This window comes from Pollachius pollachius (genome assembly GCF_949987615.1).
Source record: "Pollachius pollachius genome assembly, chromosome: 16".
Taxonomy (NCBI): domain Eukaryota; kingdom Metazoa; phylum Chordata; class Actinopteri; order Gadiformes; family Gadidae; genus Pollachius; species Pollachius pollachius.
In genome coordinates, this window is record NC_136949.1 from 846,062 (window position 1) to 866,968 (window position 20,907).

A 20,907-nucleotide genomic window follows, 5' to 3' on the forward strand; every position below is an offset into this window, starting at 1 on the left:
CTGTCTGTCTGTTAGGTGGAGGAGGGCTGGTGGAGTGGCTCTGTGAACGGCAGGTCCGGTCTGTTTCCCTCCAACTTCGTCAAAGAGCTGGAGGACGAGGAGACTGGCGAAGTTGCTACGGCAACGGACGAGATAGGTGAGACGCACACACACACACACACACACACACAACACACACCTGGACACAGACCAGGTGAGGCAGGGACAGCAGAGGGAACATCAAAGCTAAGCTGGTGTTTGGATGCAGGCTCGTTCCTCAAGGCTAGGCTGCCTGTGCTAGCATGTTGATCCGTTCCATCCGCATTCTGTTGATCCAGCAACGGTTCACCTCCAACCCCGTCCCCCGCCCGTGCTTTACAACTGTTCCAAGGCCTCTCTTGGTATTTACATAATTGAGTTTCTATTTGCCTGCAGAGTGTGTTAACGGTGTCTTCCTCTGTCTGAGCCGTTTGTTTGTTTATTAGCATGCAGCGCGTTTTCTCCATGTGTCAACAGTATGTTTTATTAGTGTGCTGGAGGTCCTCAGAGAACAGGTAGAACACGCAGGTAGACAGGTGTGTGTTGTTAGTTTATGGGTCCCTTGACAAAGCTTCTTCCTCTCTTTCTCCCTCCCTCTCTCCCTCCTTCTATTTCTCCCTCCTTCTCCTCACCTCCTCTCTCTCTCCTACTCCTCTCTCCCCTCCCTACCCTCCCCTCTCTCTTCTCCTCTCTCTCCCTCCCCTCCCTCTCCTCTCTCTCTCCCCCCCCCCCCCCCCCAGATGGTAAGGAGGTGCTGGACCCGACCTCCCCTGGACCAGGTAACGGGGTCGTTGTTCCTCCTAAGAAGGTCCTTGGGTTCGGCTTCGGAGACATCTTCAGGGAGGGGTCCGTGAAGCTCCGCCCCCGCCCCCCCAGCCCGGACAAGGAGGAGCGCCGCGACAAGGTGGGTCCTGGGGGGCTGGTCCAGATCAGATCGTCCTGGAGGTCAATCCGTTACAGATTAGGTAGTCCTGAAGGTGCCATGAGGTGCCATAGGCTAGCTGGTTCATTGACGCTATGTGCTACATGCTAATATGCTATCTCCATGTTTAGTGTTGTTTTCTGTAAAATGGCTCTTTCGTGTATAATGTGTGCTGTGTATATATGCTAGCTCCTTCCCTAGCATACTGTGCTGTAGGCTAGCTACCTTATCCCTGCTATATACTAACCGTAGCTTTGTTTTCTGTAGCTGCTTACCTAGCGTTGGATGCTATAGGCTAACAGCAGCAGCATGACAGTACTGTTCTGAGTGTCCTCCTCTCTCCTCCCCCACAGCACTTACACACTGCTGACCCTCCCCCCTCCACCCTCACCTCCCCCCTCACCTCCACCCTCACCTCCACCCTCCCCTCCACCCTCACCTCCACCCTCACCTCCCCCGTCACCCTCAGCTCCTTTTATCACCTCCTCCCCAACTCCTGCCACACCTCCGCCCACCTCGTCTATCTGCTCCTCCTAGCCTTTGCCCCACCTCCTCCATCACCTCCGCTCTCATCTCAACACCCAAACCCCACCTCCTCCCGGGCTCCCTCTCTCCTCCCACCACCTCCTTCCATCACTTCCCTCCCACCCGTCTCTCCCCCCTCCCCTCCTGCGTCTCCCCTCCACCTCCTCCATCACCTCCTCCCTCTCCTACCCCCACCGCCTCCATCACCTCCTCCCTCTCCTACCCCCACCGCCTCCATCACCCCCCCCACCTCCTCCCCCCACCTCCTCCATCACCTCCTCCTCCCTCTCCTCCCCCCACCTCCTCCATCACCTCCCCCTCTCCTACCCCCACCTCCTCCATCACCTCCTCCCCCCTCTCCTCCCCTCACCTTCACCCCCACCTCCTCCTCCACCTCCTTCCACTCCACCTCCACCTCCTCGTTAATGTGCTCCCCTCCCACCTGCTGTTTGGTTTACCTTCTTCCTTATAGAATCTGTCTTTATAGAACCGCCAACATAGAACCTGACCCTACAGAACAGGTCCTTAAAGAGCCCATAAACATGGAACCAGTTCACATCGAGTCTGGTCATATAGAACCATTGCACATAGAACATGTATACATAGAACCGGTCCACATAGAACATATCCATATAGAACCGGTCAACATAGAACCGGTCCACATAGAACATATCCACATAGAACCGGTCCACATAGAACATATCCTAGAGCCAGGGAATCCTCCAATCCCCCCCCCCCCGCCAACATCCAATCATAAATGAGGATATCATCTCCATCTGTGTGGTTTGCTTCATTCCAGCCAATCCCATCCTTACCATCCGCTGGCAAGCCAGGCTCCGCCCCCGCTGCCCCGACCGCGCAAGCAGACAGCAGAGCTCAAGGTAACCGTGGCAACCAGAGAAGAGACGCTGTCGTCTCCGTCATGTTGTCCGTACAGTACACTGTGTATATATGTATTTATTTTTATAGATATCTGTTTTTGAATAGAGTTTAAGATCCAAGTCTTCCATGACCTTAACGTGTTACGCCCAGATATCCCTAAATCCGTTTGCCTGTCCTACCTGGTTTCAAGCCAGTTGTTGAATACCAAACTCTTCTTTGGGGGGTACAGGGTCCCCTGGGTTAGCATTGGCTTTCCGTTAGCCGCTTCCATCGACTTGCGGAGTTACAGAAGCCTTGCTCCTCTCTGTGAGGGGAAATACACTAAGAAATACTGAACAAAGATTTCGGTAGTGTCGGTAACAATACAGCAGGATTATAGTTTGTCTACACACTCGTGGATGATTCCGCACTATTTTCGGCACTGTGTATATTGGGCTACCTCTGATGCCAGCTAACCGGTTATACTCTGCAGAGATGAGCCAACACATGTAGCCCAATGAGCACGTTCCTTAGGATCAGTTATAGTAATTAGCTAAAGTTATAGGTTATATCTGCTAGCAAGTGATCTCATTAATTAGTCAATTTTCAATTTTCAATTCTCTCACTCTTTCTCTTTCTCTTCGTCGTCTTCTCTTTCTCTTTCTTTCTGTCTTCCTCCCTCTTTATTTCTCTTTCTCTTTCTCCTTCTCTCGTCCCCCCCCAGAATACTGCAAGGTGACCTACGCGTTTGACTCGACCAATGAGGACGAGCTAAGTCTGAAGGAGGATGACATCATTCACATCCTGAGCAAGGTACGCCCTGGGGTCAAAGGTCAAGCTCATAATGGTGTTAAAAACAAACCAGGCTTCTTGTTCCCATAGCAACGCGAAGAATGGATCTCAAGGCCGAAGTATAATGCAGATCCTTATGAAATCTGTTTTATTTACGTCAACAGTTTAATAATATACAATGGTACATTTTTAATGATGCACGATTTAGAACTATGGAACGATGGCTAATTAGACGGAGACAGCTCGTCTTTTGGAATATCACGATTTAAAAGCGGACAGCCCAGCAAATGACGATGTTCAGAACAATCTTCTGTCAAACGGCCGACATCGGTCGGTCGAGCACGCCGGTGAGTTGAGTCTGCCGGAGGTTGCTCTCATATTCAGGCAACACGCTCGCCTGTTTGAAATGCTTCACTAGAGGAGAGCATCTGATCTCTGCTAAAGGATGTCAGACCAGCTGCACTGCCCACTGCCACAAAGCCCTGGATGAGGTCTTGTCTTGAATTTGCGCATGTGCTTGCAATAAACTGTGGCTTGAGTAGGAATGCTGTGGTAACACGGAGCTGTTCCTAGTTCTTCACACAGGCTGCAGACTTTAAGTGGTCGTCACATCCATTGTTACGCGTCGGATCTATAGTATATAGTATGTCAGGGCTGTAGGATGGAAAGAGACAGTTCATCCCTGACGCATTATATTCCCGGTATTGCCCTGTTACTCTTCTGTCAGATTACACTTATTAAATCATCTAGGTTACTACAATAATCAGGCCTTCCTTTGATGATTATTATTTTTATAAATTCTGCCAAATTATGGAAATGTATGCAAATTATGCATATTCCACGTTCGACTCAATTTCTAGTACAGATTTCCGCATCATGTAAATCGTAGGGCCTTAAAGGCTGTGTTGCAGGTTAACCGGAAGTTTTGATTAATGGGTACATAAAGCACTCAAAATATGTATATCATTTATAAAATGTCTCCAAAATAGTGTTAAAGTCCAGTTTTTGGTCGTTTTTGGCAGTTACGGGTGTTTTCTAACACCATTCGGCGATGACGTCACGTTGGGGAGACATGGTGGAAGGTAGCCTCAGCCTAGTACTAGAACTATGGCGTCTAAGGTGGCAAGAACCACAAATAGCATGTATGATGGCCCACAGCCGTATAATTTCAAACCTGTCAGATGTGAGAGAGTGAATGAGGAATTGCAGAGAGCTGATGGCGGTCAAAACCAATTAAATGCAAATTAAATTACATTACAATATTTCATGGATCCAAGCCAAGACAATCAGTATTTAACCAACATGACAACACACACAAGCACACACTTAACAATTTTGATAATCCGATATGCTGTAATATTGTTAAGCAACACTGACATAGGAGGCTGCATTGGCTAAAGTTGTTTGGATGCACGTTGATTTATAACAAGGAGAGGAAATGTTGTGCATTACAATGCAAACACGACAATGATTGGCACCAATCTGGCAATTAGATTAGCAATCAACCGAATAAATGCCAGGTATAGCCTATCGGACACGCAATCAGTGCACTTGCAAATGAGTGCCTGCAAGTATGACCGATCGTGGTTTGACATTTTTTAACCATCAATCTACCGCAAATACGACCAGACAGATGTACATTGAACACATTATACACAAAGCACATTCATCCAACCCGGCGGATGCTGACAGACAGCCCACAACAAGCCAAACATCACCACGGCGGGTGTGCTTTTCTCTCACTCTCGCACGCCCGTACACAATCACTCCAACTTATCCAACTCCAAGGCTAGGCTGCTTCACTAAGACCACAACTAACCACAAGGCCTTCATAACCATGCAGTATGCCGAGGCCGGAAAGGACACACGCACAGTCGCACACACTCATCTTATGCAAAACAATCTGTTTTATCCTCAACATTCAGTCACTGCAAAGATTTAAAGAACAGCCTCTTACCATAAGTTAGAATGGACCCAAAGTGTGTGATTGATACAGTCTGGTTTAGCTTTCGCTTGCTATCCGTTTTTAGTATGACTTCTCAACATTACTCTCACAGGACTGGCTGGCTCCGCAAGGCAAATAATAGAACATATTTAATTATCGTCTGTCTGTCTGTCTGTCTGTCTGTCTGTCTGTCTGTCTCTCTGTCTGCGCATGTGTCTAGTTTTAATGTGATGTCAGACTTGTTGTCTCCCTTGTTCTGTGTGGTCTTGTAGGCTATACTGTGTGAGCCGAATCACCTACATGAATTCCCGACGATTTGTGTCGTTTGGTATTAATAAAGACTTGACTAGGCTATCTATCTATCTTGGCTTTTAATTAACAATTATTCGCCGAAGGCGAAGTGAGTAGTGGGGAATAGACCCCGAGGCCGAAGGATTCAGGGAGCCTTAGGTGAATAATTGTTAATTAAATGTTTTAGTATATACTACACGTGAACTGTCCAAAAATAAACAAGATTACACTTTTTGCCGAGATTTATTTGTTTTTATTAGCGTTTTTTTTGTTTTTATTAGCGGACATTTTGCAAACCAATCAAATTGCGCCATCTTAGGAGGTTCACGTGTAGCATATACTAACTACATATAATATCTATGTATCTGTATAATCTGCTGAACACTCTCTTACTAGTCTCTACTCTCAAGGGTCTCAATGCGGCTTTTGTCCGTGCCTCCCCAACGTGACGTCATGCAATGCATTCTGGGGGAAATGAGAATCAATAGCAAACCGCTAAAGTAGTACCTACTTTTCGTGTTACATTCCGTTTTGTGATACCTAACAACATTAAATACAATGGATAACAGTTTAAATCTTTATTACCAACAAGCAAATTGCACAAATTCGTTGGAAAATTTACCCTGCAACACGGCCTTTAATCGTGGTCTGTACAACTACAGTTGTGACATGAAGGTGTACGCTAGGGGTCGGTCGCGAACGATTCGTTCACAACGAACGAATCCCGAAGGTGAACGACGAGAACTGATTCCAAATACAAGAGAAATGATTCTTTGATTCTTTATTTTTTTGTAACATAAACCAAAAATATGGTCATGTAAATAAAATATACAAACGAACAGAGCTCCGTCTCCCCGCGACCTTGTATTGATTGAGTCTAAAACGTTCTCAAAGTTTCAGCCAATGACAATACTACAGCTGGTAGCAATCGCGTTGCCATGGCCCACGGGTAAACAAATGACAAGGTACCGCCACACAAGTTAACTAACGATCGCTGTAGGCTTCAATATCATGCAAGCACTTTATACGTTTTCTTTTTATTTTGTTCTACAACACAATTGCATGCTTTAATAAAGTATTGTCTTACCTACCATTACGAGTCTCGTTTGGTCTAGTAGGGAATTCGCACAATGGTGATTCACTGCTTCTTAGCGCTACTTGGAAGACGCCATTTAATTCTTACTGCACCCCATTATGTATTAAGGATATTTATGAAAAAAGGCATGTATGTGCTTTATATATATGCTTAATATTTACACTTAACCTTGGTAATTTCGCTAGAACATTAGAAAGTAGTAGACTACATGCATGTTGATTAACATTTATTCCATCATTTCCGATTCCCTGCCAAATGAAGTAACAGACCATCTGACTCAACGAACGAATCAAACAAACGAATCCTGATAGTGAACGGAACTGAAAGAACTGTTTCCCGGAAAATAATCTCTTTTCCCATCCCTAATGTACGCTGACTGGAACCAGCGGCAGGTGGTGCCCCCCCTGGTGGCCACCTGGTATAGCACACACATACAGTAAAGTACAGTTAGTACAGCTTGGTTTAAATGTTAGCTGATGTTAATGCACACAAGAACAAAGGTTAGAATTAGCATGTTAGCGTCAGTAAACAGACAATGTCTCGGTTAGAATAAATAAAAAAACAACACCATGCTACACATTTCCTGAAGAAACTCTTCTCATCTCTTATCTCCTAATTAATTCTCCTCCTGCCATACTCCTTTCTCTGTGCTCCTCCTCATCTTCTGCCTGTCTCTCTCCTCCTCCTCCTCTTCCTCCTCCTCCTCCTCCTCCTCCTCCTCCAGGACACTGGCGAGCCCGGCTGGTGGCGAGGAGAGATCAACGGGAAATCGGGCGTGTTCCCGGACAACTTTGTAGCCATGGTTACCGACGCCGACAAGGAGGTGAGCCAATCCGGCGGCTTGCTATGGTGTTTCAAGCATGAGGGGCGCAGGCTTTTTTTTAATGATCATGATCCATACCTAATTAAAGTTAGGGTAATTAAGTTAGAGTATCTCGATTAGGCCACGCCTCTCTTCCGCCCTCCCTCCAAAACCACGCCCCCAAAAAATCGGGAGACTAGCTCGCTAGCTTTAGCGGTTGCTCTGCCTAGCCTTGTAGAAGACTCTTCTCATGAGCAACGAGCACAGTGAGTGTGTGGAAGAGGCATGGTAGGACAGGTGGGATGATCACAGCCCTGTCTAAAACAAGACAGTAAGCCCCCCCCCCCAACCTGCCCAACCCAACCCATCACCTCGGACTTCAACCTATTCACCTTCCACCAACTAACAATCGATTCTCCCTACCCATACCCGTACCCGCAGGGTGTTTTTAGATTTTAAGAATTGATTTATTCTCGTACATGGTTACTAACTATTTATTGCTTAGGTATGTCTTGTTTGTATGTGCCTGACCACAAATGAAGTTCCCTCACGGGAAAAATAAATTTCTTCGATCTGATGGCCCGCCTGAGCTCTAATCCCGCCTCATCCATGGCGGTATGGTTCTAATCCCCAGGACCCCGCGGTGAGGGCGTCGATGACATCTTCATCATCGTCGTCATCATCCAAGCAGGAGCCAGAGGAGGTGAGTCCCCGCCCCCGGTCCTCAAAGATGACCTCAACATGGTGTTCTGTTACTGCCTTGCCCAAGGGCACCAGGGCATGTTTAACTACCCCATGGGAGGAGCTGGAGGTCAGGATGACCCCAGGATGACCCCAAGATGACCCCAGGATGACCCCAGACCGCTCAGTCAGCCCTCTCCACTTACTGCCTACTGCTTTAATGAGTGCATCTCTCTCTGTCTGTCTGCCTGTCTCTCGCTCTGTCTCTGTCTCTCTCTCTCTCTCTCTCTCTCTCTCTCTCTCTCTCTCTCTCTCTCTCTCTCTCTCTCAGAAGCCGAAGAAGCCGCCCCCCCCGTCTAAACACACTGGTGAGTCTTTTTTTGCTGGTCTAGAAACACAACCATCAATTCTCTTTTCTTTTCACAATGATCCTGTTGCTAAGCGACGCAGAGGGACAGTATTGATCAAACGCTTTGCTTGTGAACCTGCAAAATGGCCTCTTGATTGCTTTCTATCTATGGGGGCCTCATGCTCGCCTGTTCCATAAGGAAACCTTCCATAAGGAAACCAGCTTAAGATGTTATCTTTCATAATGTTAAATAAAGTTTCAATCTAAATCACTTCACACCACAGAGAGCAGCCTCAAAGATCGCTGTGTGTGTGTGTGTGTGTGTGTGTGTGTGTGTGTGTGTGTGTGTGTGTGTGTGTGTGTGTGTGTGTGTGTGTGTGTGTGTGTGTGTGTGTGTGGTGTGTGTGTGTGTGTGTGTGTGTCTTGCTCCGGTCACTGTAGAGTCAGACCAGGTGACTAGAGTCAGCCATAATTGTCTCTGGCTTCGATCTGATCCTAAATCCCGTTTATAAATGTTTGGCTCCTCAGCGCTCCGACCCGACATTCCCAACACCGACCGGAAACCGCAGTTTTCCCGGTCAGAAGACAGAGGTACGTCTCCCCCCTCAGCCCTCCCCTGTCTCACCCCTCAGCTGTCTCACCCTCCCCATGCCTGCTTTAAACATTGAGTTGAACCTCTGAATCTGCCGTTATACAATGTGTGCGGTCGCTTTGAGTCTCAGAGGAGAGCTGAGTGGGGTACCGATTCATATTTAACGGGGGTTCGAAGGGGCTGTTTTCAGACGTATATTGACCCGGTTGTTGCATGTATTGGACTGTTTTCAGACGTATATTGACCCGGTTGTTGCATGTATTGGAGTGTTTGCAGACGTATATGGACCTGGTTATTCCATGAGTCATACATTGCAGGTATTCCAAGCGTGTTTTCAGATCGATATCTAAATGTTCACACGACATCCTGATCCTATCTGGGTCCAGAAGGCAAGGAGCCATAGCGCCAGTGTGTGCATCCCAGTAGATTAAAGTAAAAGACTCTCTGTCCTGAGAGGCACAACATTCGATGCAATCTTTCCTCGGAAGGAAATTGATTCTGAGTTGGACACACTCAAAACACATCGTTCATGTGTTCGTCTATCACACGCTTTTTAGATGTACATTAGATCTTAATCAGATGTGTTTAAGCCATTTCTTAGAGCTTTTATTCGATATTCACTACATGGGTAGTAGACATTTATTCAAAGCTTATAAGACGTTCATTTAAAACATTTAATGTAGCCTATTCGTTGTTTAGACAGCATTATTACACACTTCAGGTATTAGTTCATTAGAAAACGACTGTCACATGTCCGGTGTGCGGACTAGTCGGTATCACACTTTTTCATGCTCATAGTCATGAAATCAACCTATCGAATCGTGTCCCTAAAAAGCACATTACCGGCTTGGACTAGTAGGTGGAAGAAATGGCTGCCACCGGCAACATGGAGGCTGATGAGCTGGTGGCCGGAAGAAACACAACGTCAATCACATGGTGTAAAACATGCTAGTTGAAAGTTGCTACTTCACGCAGCAACACGACAAATTTACATCACTGCCTTAAACGGCACAGAGAAAAGTATGTTGAACGCATGAAACCGAAAGCCCCCACCAGTAAAGAGACAGCAGCTGAAACACCCTGTGACCGAAATAAAGGAATTACAGATGTGTTTGTAAGTGTAACGCCACTAAGAAGTCCTCAAGAAATCAGACTCCTTAGCAAACCGAGTTCGAAACCTGCCCATGGTCATTTGCTGCATGTCCGCCCCTCCATCTCCCATACCTTCCTCTCTATCTCACTCTATACTAAAGCATAAAAATGCAAAAATAAATCTTTAAAAAAATAAATCGGACTCCTTAACAGACGACTTGGTACGAGACACTGCGCCCATAAACACCGTCACCAGCGAGGGGTTTCAGACGATGATCCACACCCCGGGGGAATCGGCTGCTGTCAGGGACCAGTCTCTCAGGTCAATCTCCCGGACCTCGACAACAAACGCCGTGACGAGGCTGACGTGGAGGCGGGAGCCGTTTCCCCTTGAACTGGCGTTCCATTCAGAGCAAAGGGGCCTGTGGTCAAGCAGATGACTGAGCCGTCCTTCAGATTCACAGAGCGGGTTGTTGACGAGGATCAGACCGGAACATAGCACGTGCTGGGAGGAGGGCTCGCCCGCCTGGGAGCTCAGGCCTTCAGAACGCCTTCTTTGGGTTTTTTTTATTGTTCTGTTTATTTTATTCAGGTGTACTGTTGTGAAAGTCAAACAAGTTTGAATGGCAGAAATGCCTTTATTTTGAAAAAGACAGTCTATATATTTATTTCATTTGGTAAAATTTTGTTATTTTGCAACATTACTGTACACATTTTTTAGTTTTTGCTTGAAGTTTGAATGTTTGAGTTGAGAAATAAACATTTCAAAATCATCATTAATCTGTGTATTTTCCTTGAGTAACCAAGAAGTTTGACTCATTTGTTTATTATATAGCAGGGTTACTGTAACCATCGCTCATCACAATAGGCCTTTTGACCAACGCGTGTGTGTGTGTGTGTGTGTGTGTGTGTGTGTGTGTGTGTGTGTGTGTTCTCCAGTGGACCTCAAGCCCTCCAAGCCCGCCGCCCCCCTGGTCTCCAAGAAGCCCCTCCCCCTGCCCCTGAAGCACCGTCTGAGTGGGGTGCCCCCCAAGAGACCGGACAAACCCCTGACCTCCGTGACCTCCAGCCCCGCGCTGACCCCCAGCGTGACCCCTGGAACCCCTCCCCCCACCGTCACCAAGTAAGACCCCCACTACAGGAAGACATGGACCTCAAACCAGTTCAAACCAGTGACCCCCACCAGAGCCCTGCATGGGAACAGTGCTCAGGTTAGGGCTGGTTAGTTAGTAGGTTACAGGTGGTTAGTTAGTAGGCTACAGGTGGTTAGTTAGTAGGGTACAGGTGGTTAGTTAGTAGAGTGCAGGTGGTTAGTGAGCAGGTTACAGATGGTTAGATATGGTACCAAGGTCTCTTCTCTTCTGCAGACACAATGGAGAGGTCGGTTCCCTGAGGCCCAAGTCAGACCTGGAGCCTCTGGTCTTCCCCAAGCCCAGGACCTCCTCTGGAGACTGGGCTGAGAAGAGTCCCGAGAGCGGTATGGAGAGGAGACATCGAGCATCACAGACTAGAGCTAACATCTAGCATCACAGACTAGAGCTAACATCTAGCATCACAGACTAGAGCTAACATCTAGCATCACAGACTACAGCTAACATCTAGCATCACAGACTAGAGCTAACATCTAGCATCACAGACTAGAGCTAACATCTAGAATCACAGACTAGAGATAACATCTAGCATCACAGACTGGAGATAACATCTAGCATCACAGACTGGAGATAACATCTAGCATCACAGTCTGGAGATAACATCTAGAATCACAGACTAGAGCTAACATCTAGCATCACAGACTGGAGATAACATCTAGCATCACAGACTGGAGATAACATCTAGCATCACAGACTAGAGCTAACATCTAGCATCACAGACTAGAGCTAACATCTAGCATCACAGACTGGAGATAACATCTAGCATCTGATAGGGTCTACAGACTGGAGAGGAAACATCTTGCATCACGTACTGTACACAGACTGTAGATAACATCTAGCATTACATACTGGAGATAACATCTAGCATCACATACCGGAGATAACATCTAGCATCACATACTGTATACAGACTGGAGATAACATCTAGCATCACATACTGTATACAGACTGGAGATAACATCTAGCATCACATACTTTCTACAGAATGTAGAGATAACCTCCAACATCAAATACCTTCTACAAACTGGAGATGACCTCTAACATCACATACTCTCCACAGAGCGACAGATTTACTTGGCGCTGTGCTGATTATAATGGGTTTTCTGGAGGCCATTTGATTTCTCAAAAATTGCGTAAACATCACTGATTAATGTTCTGTTGCGCTCCTCTGAAACCTCTGCTTGTGAGGGTCGGGTTGAAGAGTTGGTTTATTCTCGGCCAATGGCATGCTCTGAATGTCGCTTGGCCCCGGGGTAAAGGCGTCAGCTGGCCCAGGCTGTGCCTCCCTACGTCCCCCTCTGGCCTCTTATCTGCTCCTCATCTGCACTCCCGCTCGCGCACACGCACTCCCGGAACAGGCGAGCGTTCTCCGGGCTGCTGTCATGTGACGTCCTGAGTGGGGGGGGGGGGGGCAGCGGGGGATTCAGCAGGGGGGCTGGTAGCCGCCGCCCGCGGCGCACTCCACTGCCTGACTCGCTCAGATCCCCGCAGCAGGGGGTTGTGGGTAAAGGAAGGGCCGACAGGCACTCTGGACGAGGACTGGGATCACTGGTCCCAGTGCAGCATAATCATGCATGTAATGCATGTAACGCATGGTATCACACCATGATTAAATCACAGTTAAACTGTTCCAACCACTCTGTTCCAACCAGCCTTTGGCTAGTTTCCAGCTAGCCTCCAGCTAGCCTCTAGCCAGCCTCCAGCTAGCCTCCAGCTAGCCTCCAACTAGCCTCCAACTAGCCTCCAACTAGCCTCCAACCAGCCTCCAGCTAGCCTCCAACTAGCCTCCAGCTAGCCTCCAGCTAGACTCCAACTAGCCTACAGCTAGCCTCCAACTAGCCTCTAGCCAACCTACAACTAGTCTCCAGCTAGCCACCCGCTAGCCTCCAGCTAACCTCCAGCTAGCCTCCAGCTAGTTCCAGAGAGAGATGGAGGTAGAGAGTCAGTTGGAGGTTTAGAGAGAGAGAGTTGGAGTTTAAGAAAGAGAGAGCTGGAGGTTTAGAGAGAGCGGGTTGGAGGTTTAGAGAGAGCGGGTTGGAGGTTTAGAGAGAGAGTTGGAGGTTAAGAGAGAGAGAGTTGGAGGTTTAGAGAGAGAGGGTTGGAGGTTAAGAGAGAGAGAGTTGGAGGTTTAGAGAGAGAGAGTTGGAGGTTTAGAGAGAGAGTTGGAGGTTTAGAGAGAGAGTTGGAGGTTAAGAGAGAGAGGGTTGGAGGTTTAGAGAGAGCGGGTTGGAGGTTTAGAGAGAGCGGGTTGGAGGTTTAGAGAGAGAGTTGGAGGTTAAGAGAGAGAGAGTTGGAGGTTAAGAGAGAGAGAGTTGGAGGTTTAGAGAGAGAGAGTTGGAGGTTTAGAGAGAGAGAGAGTTGGAGGTTTAGAGAGAGAGAGTTGGAGGTTTAGAGAGAGAGAGTTGGAGGTTTAGAGAGAGAGAGTTGGAGGTTAAGAGAGAGAGCTGGAGGTTTAGAGAGAGAGAGCTGGAGGTTAAGAGAGAGAGAGCTGGAGGTTAAGAGAGAGAGAGCTGGAGGTTAAGAGAGAGAGAGTTGGAGGTTAAGAGAGAGAGAGCTGGAGGTTTTTAGAGAGAGAGGGTTGGAGGTTAAGAGAGAGAGAGCTGGAGGTTTTTAGAGAGAGAGGGTTGGAGGTTTAGAGAGAGAGAGCTGGAGGTTAAGAGAGAGAGTTGGAGGTTTAGAGAGAGAGAGTTGGAGGTTTAGAGAGAGAGGGTTGGAGGTTAAGAGAGAGAGTTGGAGGTTTAGAGAGAGAGAGTTGGAGGTTTAGAGAGAGAGAGTTGGAGGTTTAGAGAGAGAGTTGGAGGTTAAGAGAGAGAGGGTTGGAGGTTTAGAGAGAGAGGGTTGGAGGTTTAGAGAGAGCGGGTTGGAGGTTTAGAGAGAGTTGGAGGTTAAGAGAGAGAGAGTTGGAGGTTTAGAGAGAGAGGGTTGGAGGTTAAGAGAGAGAGAGTTGGAGGTTAAGAGAGAGAGAGTTGGAGGTTTAGAGAGAGAGAGTTGGAGGTTTAGAGAGAGAGAGTTGGAGGTTTAGAGAGAGAGAGCTGGAGGTTAAGAGAGAGAGAGCTGGAGGTTTAGAGAGAGAGAGCTGGAGGTTTTTAGAGAGAGAGGGTTGGAGGTTTAGAGAGAGAGAGCTGGAGGTTTAGAGAGAGAGAGCTGGAGGTTTTTAGAGAGAGAGGGTTGGAGGTTAAGAGAGAGATGGTTGGAATGGATGATGCAATCATTCATCTTCACCTTCCCATCGTCTTATCAGTATTCTGTCTCTTACTCTCTCTCAATCCGTCTCTCCCCATCTCCCTCCCTCCCTCCCTCATTCCTCCCTCCCTCCCCGTCCCCCTCCAGATCTGATGAGTTTTGATGCTCTCTCGGCCTCTTCAGAGAAGCTCTCTCACCTGACAGCCAACAGGCCCAAGATGCCCGGTCGCAGGCTCCCAGGGCACGCTGGAGGACAGGTGTGCACACACACACACACACACACACACACACACAGCGACGCACAAATACAACTTCAACCGCTCACTTACACACTCAACTGCACTCACTCACCCTCAACACACACAAACACATACAGCTACACTCACACAGACAACTACAATCACTCACTCACTCATACACAACTTCACTCACTCACACATGTATTTATGTATGTATTAGGGCTGTCCATCGTCACGATATTGAACCGCAATTAATTTATCACAAATTAATTGCTTATATGCTATATGTAAATTAGGAAAGTCAGTAAGAACAAAAACACAATGTAGGGTCCAACACCGTTCTGCAACCGCCCAGGGACCCACACAGGACAAGCATTCACTGATAACTCAAACCACTCAATTCAACTCACACTCAATTAAAACAGAGCTGTTAAAACGCTGATTACGAAGTTTTGAGTCCAGCTGCTTGTTTTTATCTCCAAAAAGCTCAGAATGTCTTCACTTTGACCACCCCTGCCCGTGCACCTGTTAACCAACGCTAGCAGATACCTTTACTCCATTACTGGTATTGATTTATTTAAGGAGTTTTGCACACGGAAACGTTGATCAGTGCATCATCGGGTCAAATAACTAGAGCCAAAAAACAACCACATAAATAACCAGTTTGCCCAGTGAGCGAACACAGTCACAAGTTTTCCATGGCAACCTCAGCCCTGAGGTCCGGTGCTGTGGTAAAGCCTAGTAGGTCTCTTCCCTCTGGCTGAAGGGGACGTCGGTTCTTCAGTGGTTATGACCACCGTGGGGGGGGGGGGGGGGGGGGGGTGAACCCCATCCTGCAGGAGGTCAGGCTGGGTAATCCCAGTAATCCCAGGGTCGACAAGGTTATGGTTATGCCTATACCCGGGATCAATAAAACGTGCGACATGTTATGGTTATTCCTTCAGCTGAGATCAATGAATCACGAGACACGTGGCGGCATGTGGCTCATGTGGTCACCGGAAGGTCGCCGGTTCGACCCCTGGCTCCTCCTGAGTGTGGAGGTGTCCCTGAGTGAGACGCCCCCCCGACTGCTCCCAACGAGCTGGCTGTCGCCCTGCGGGGCTGACTCCGCCGTCGGTGGGGGATTGAATGGTGGTCAGCCACTTTGGATAAAGGCATCAGCAAAATCCCCTCAATGTAAAATGTAGATGTTATGGTTCCTCTTATTGCAGAGACCAATGAAACGGGCTCCGTGTTCACAGTGAAGTGAAGCCTTCCTCTGCTGAGGTCGGTTCAAAGAAAGAAGGGAAGGCCTTAATTATCCTGACGGAACATCATTAGGGGAGGCCTGAGGAAAACAGATTTGGAGGCACGTGATCGGCTCCTGTTATCGCTAGATGCCATCAGACAATAAGGTGTGTGTGTGTGTGTGTGTGTGTGTGTGTGTGTGTGTGTGTGTTCTCCTCAGGCCAATAAGGAGGTGGAGGAGGAGCAGGAGGAGACCAAGCCGAAACTATCGGACACCAAGAAGGTACAGATGCCTCCTCCCTCCTCCTCCTCTCCTCCCAGATGCCTCCTCCCTCCTCCTCCTCTCCTCCCAGATGCCTCCTCCTCAACTCCTCTCCTCCCAGATAACTCCTCTCTCCTCTTCTCCTCTCCTCCCAGATGTCTCCTCCCTCCTCCCCTCCTCTCCTCCCAGATGCCTCCTCCCTCCTCCCCTCCTCTCCTCCCAGATGCCTCCTCTCTCCTCTTCTCCTCTCCTCCATGATGCCTCCTCTCTCCTCTCTCCTCCTCTCCTCTCCTCCCAGATGTCTCCTCTCTCCTCATCTCCTCTCCTCCATGATGCCTCCTCTCTCCTCCTCTCCTCCATGATGCCTCCTCTCTCCTCCTCTCCTCCATGATGCCTCCTCTCTGCTCCTTCCTTGCCTCACTTTTAATATTAACGGCTAACTTTGTGCTTTACATTTTGTTTTGTTTTTAAACTGCTCTGGCAATTTAGATTTTTATGATCCATGACAATGAGCTCTCTCTCTCTCTCTGTCTGTATGTCTGTCTGTCTGTGTCTCTCTCTCTCTCTCTCTCTCTCTCTCTCTCTCTCTCTCTCTCTCTCTCTCTCTCTCTCTCTCTGTCTCTGTCTCTGTCTCTTTCTCTGTCTCTCTCTCTCTCTCTGTCTTTCTCTCTCTCTCTGTCTCCCTCTCTCTGTCTCTCTCTTTCTCTCTGTCTCTCTCTCTCTCTGTGTCTCTCTGTCTCTCTCTCTCTCCACACAGCCTTCCATGAGCTCCATCGCCGGCCCCCCAGCGGGGTTCCTGAAGCCCAGCCCGGCCACTACAGAGTCCAGGGGGGTTGGGGGGTCCTCTCCCTGGGCCGATGCCCCCTCCCTGGCCCCCCCCAGGGGTGAGGCCCCCCCAAGGGGCCGGCTGGAGGCTGAGGACCTGGGCTCCCAGATGGAGGAAATGAGGAACCAGATGAGGGACCTGCTGATGTCCGTGGACCTCATCAAGAACCAGCAGACGTAAGGAGAACTGGTCTAGAGGGACTAGAGTGAAGGTCTAGAGGGACTAGAAGGTCTAGAGTGAAGGTCTAGAGGGACTAGAAGGTCTAGAGGGACTAGAAGGTCTAGAGTGAAGGTCTAGAGGGACTAGAAGGTCTAGAGGGACTAGAAGGTCTAGAGTGAAGGTCTAGAGTGACTAGAAGGTCTAGAGGGACTAGAAGGTCTAGAGTGACTAGAAGGTCTAGAGGGACTAGAAGGTCTAGAGTGACTAGAAGGTCTAGAGTGAAGGTCTAGAGGGACTAGAAGGTGTAGAGGGACTAGAAGGTCTAGAGTGAAGGTCTAGAGGGACTAGAAGGTCTAGAGTGACTAGAAGGTCTAGAGTGAAGGTCTAGAGTGACTAGAAGGTCTAGAGGGACTAGAAGGTCTAGAGGGACTAGAAGGTCTAGAGTGAAGGTCTAGAGGGACTAGAAGGTCTAGAGTGAAGGTCTAGAGTGAAGGTCTAGAGGGACTAGAAGGTCTAGAGTGACTAGAAGGTCTAGAGTGAAGGCCTGGAAGGTCTAGAGTGACTAAAAGCCCAGAGTTAAGGTCTAGAGTGAAGGACATGCTACATGTTAAGAGGATCTTACCTTGCATGATGTTTTGAACTAAGTGTGTGTGTGTAGGAAGGAGATGGCGTTGCTCCGAGCTGAGCTCGACGAGGAGAGGTTGAAGAGGCTGACACTGCAGGTAACAAACGTCTCCATCGCCATGGTAACAAACATCTCCGTCACCATGGTAACATACATCTCCATCACCATGGTAACATACATCTCCATCACCATGGTAGCATACATCTCCATCACCGTAACAACCATCATCATGGTATCGTGCCTCTCCATCACTCAGGTAACAAACATCCCCATGGTAACAAAAACCTCCGTCACCATGGTAACAATGATCTCCGTCACCATGGTAACAATGATCTCCATGGTAACAACCTCCTAGACGCTAGCATCATGTAACTAGATAAACGCTAGCGAGTATGCTAGCTGCAGGGCCTTGAGCTAGCTTAAAGGGTAATTCCGGTGTAAAATGGATTTGGGATATGTTTTGTATGATAACGAGTTGAAACGTTCATTTTGGAGCACAAAAAACGCATATAGACGCTTTCTTCAGTTGGCTGTTTTTAGCCGATTCTATCAAAACGCTATAAGCTTGGAACGATGGGGGCACTGGTTATGGTAAAAACTAAATCGCTATTTTAAACCACTTAAAAGGCTAAAAGTAGCCCGACACTTCTTTGGTAAAATAATAAGGGTCTTGACATATAAAACGAGGCATTGAGAACTTTGTAAGTGTACAGATTGTTTATTGAAAAGGACATTTTATACACACAATACCATCAGTAGATCACCCGTCGACGCCATTTTGTTTTTAAGACTCGATAGGTAGATTGACGAACACAGAGATTGTGACATCCGTCAGCAACACGCAAGCTCTGTGTTCGTCAATCTACTTATCGAGTCTTAAAAACAAAATGGCGTTGACGAGTGATCTACTGATGGTATTGTGTGTATAAAATGTCATTTTTAATAAACAATCTGTACACTTACAAAGTTCTCAATGCCTCGTTTTATATGTCATGACCCTTATTATTCTACCAAAGAAGTGTCGGGCTACTTTTAGCCTTTTATGTGGTTTAAAATAGCGATTTAGTTTTTACCATAACCAGTGCCCCCATTGTTCCAAGTTTATAGCGTTTTGATAGAATCTGCTAAAAACAACCAACTGAAGAAAGCGTCTATGTACGGTTTTTGTGCTCCAAAACGAACTTATCAACTCGTTATCATACAAAACATATCCCAAATCCATTTTACACCGGAATTACCCTTTAATGCAGCATGAGCTACCTTAATGTAGCAGGAGCTAGCTAAACACGCTGAAGTTGCCTTAATGCATAGTGCGCTAGTGTTATTTATTATTAGAAACATAATGGCTGAATTGTCTGTCTGTCTGTCTGTCTGTCTCAGATGGAAATAGAGAAGCTAAAGCGGGCGGTCCAGTTGACGTGAAGTCAGCCTCCAATCAGCATCCAGCTTCCAGGTCACCTGCTAGCCTTTTAACCAATCAAGGAGGAGGAGGGTGGTGACCAACCCGCGGGAGGCCCTCTGTGATTGGTGTTTCTATATAAATATGAATTATTCTCCCACATCTGTAACAATTACCTTTTGCACATATAGTTGTTTTTTCTAACTAGAGCTTCAAGATGGATTTCCTCTTTCTGCCATTCCTAAAAGAGATGCTCGGCCCGTAACCATGGGAATGCTCCGGGTGTGAGGCAGGGGGCGGAGTCTCCATACTACTGACAGATTAGCTTGTATATTTTGGGGGCGCATTTTTATAAAAAATGAAATGAGATGTCGTTAGCCTCTAAGATAATCACACGACACGACTCCAGTGGGGGGTGGGGCTAGGGCCTAGCAGGCCTAGCTCCTCTACTGCTGCTAGCCTGTCTGATGCAACGAGCATGGCTAGCTTGGTTAGCATGGTTAGCCTGTCTGACACACTTAGCTTGGCTAACACGGCCAGCCTGGCTAAAACGGCCAGCCTGGCTAACAAGGCCAGCTTGGCTAACACGGCTAGCTTGGCTAAAACGGCTAGCTTGGCTAACACGGCTAGCTTGGCTAACACGGCTAGCTTGGCTAACACGGCCTGCTTGGCCAACACGGCCTGCTTGGCTAACACTTCTGGCCTGGCTAAAACTGCTAGCCTGGCTAACACTGCTAGCTTGGCTAACACTACTAGCCAAGTTGCGACGCTACAGTGGGCGACAATACGATTGGGTGTCTTGTTTTTTGTATTGTCTGTGTTTTCTACCAACACTACTGTGCCTGTTGTAAAGAATCCACATCACATGTATTGGGAGTTTAGATTCAAGTATCTTCATGTCTTCTGGAAGTCCTATATAAAGCTATATAAATGTATATCTATATTTTTAAAGAGTCTTCTGACATTCCTACTCCAAGTTTGGACCATCTTCTTCTCTGTTTTTATTGAGTTGTTTTGGGGGGTGCGCCGATTTGAAACATTCCTCCGAGACCCAGCTGAGACTAAGTGACCGAGACATCACCTGAGAGTCGCCTCTAAAGCTGGGCTGGTCCTTCATCCCCTCATCTCCGCCTCCTCCTCCTCCTCATTACTCCTTCCTCAGTGGGTTCCCCCTCATGCACACCCCCTGTCCGCCTCCATCCCAAGTCTCCGCCGTCTGAATAGACGGTGCGTTGTGGTGCTCTGTGGAGCATCAGATGAGCTGCCCCCAGGACGTCTGTCTTCTCCTCCTCATCATCTCCACCTGTTTGAGTGGACGCCTTCATCTCCCTTCTGTCTCATCTTCCTCTGCACACCTTTGAACTCAGACCCCCCCCCCCCCATCGGCGGCCGTATTATCCTCATTCCTGTTATTGCATGAGCAGATGGTTTCAACAATAAATGACATCTTTATGTAATGTCACGGCTTGGTCTCTCGTGTGTGTGGGTATACTTGAAGCATTTAATAATGGAAGAGCAAGCTACAGACTGAGGGAGTGAGACACAGGGAGAGACGGAGTGAGACACAGGGAGAGACGGAGTGAGACGGAGAGACGGAGTGAGACAGGGAGAGACGGAGTGAGACACGGAGAGACGGAGTGAGACACAGGGAGAGACGGAGTGAGACAGGGAGAGACGGAGTGAGACACAGGGAGAGACGGAGTGAGACACAGGGAGAGACGGAGTGAGACACAGGGAGAGACGGAGTGAGACACAGGGAGAGACGGAGTGAGACACACGGAGAGACGGAGTGAGACACAGGGAGAGACGGAGTGAGACACAGGGAGAGACGGAGTGAGACACAGGGAGAGACGGAGTGAGAGATGGAGTG

At 48.0% G+C, this 20,907-nt stretch overlaps 1 protein-coding gene across 1 annotated transcript in view; it reads left to right on the forward strand.

The window, feature by feature from the left end:
- Positions 1 to 20,499, forward strand: part of cd2ap (CD2-associated protein) — a 36,112-nt gene extending 15,613 nt beyond the window's left edge. The window contains exons 5-19 of the mRNA XM_079753874.1: positions 16 to 136; positions 759 to 922; positions 2,265 to 2,346; positions 3,051 to 3,139; positions 7,175 to 7,273; positions 7,887 to 7,955; positions 8,265 to 8,301; positions 8,811 to 8,873; positions 10,906 to 11,089; positions 11,334 to 11,443; positions 14,448 to 14,557; positions 15,987 to 16,049; positions 16,786 to 17,030; positions 17,672 to 17,735; positions 19,019 to 20,499. Of these exons, the coding sequence (XP_079610000.1) occupies positions 16 to 136; positions 759 to 922; positions 2,265 to 2,346; positions 3,051 to 3,139; positions 7,175 to 7,273; positions 7,887 to 7,955; positions 8,265 to 8,301; positions 8,811 to 8,873; positions 10,906 to 11,089; positions 11,334 to 11,443; positions 14,448 to 14,557; positions 15,987 to 16,049; positions 16,786 to 17,030; positions 17,672 to 17,735; positions 19,019 to 19,060 (1,542 nt within the window). The 3' untranslated portion in view covers positions 19,061 to 20,499. The remainder of the gene's footprint in view (positions 1 to 15; positions 137 to 758; positions 923 to 2,264; positions 2,347 to 3,050; positions 3,140 to 7,174; positions 7,274 to 7,886; positions 7,956 to 8,264; positions 8,302 to 8,810; positions 8,874 to 10,905; positions 11,090 to 11,333; positions 11,444 to 14,447; positions 14,558 to 15,986; positions 16,050 to 16,785; positions 17,031 to 17,671; positions 17,736 to 19,018) is intronic.
- The last annotated feature ends 408 nt before the right edge of the window (positions 20,500 to 20,907 follow it).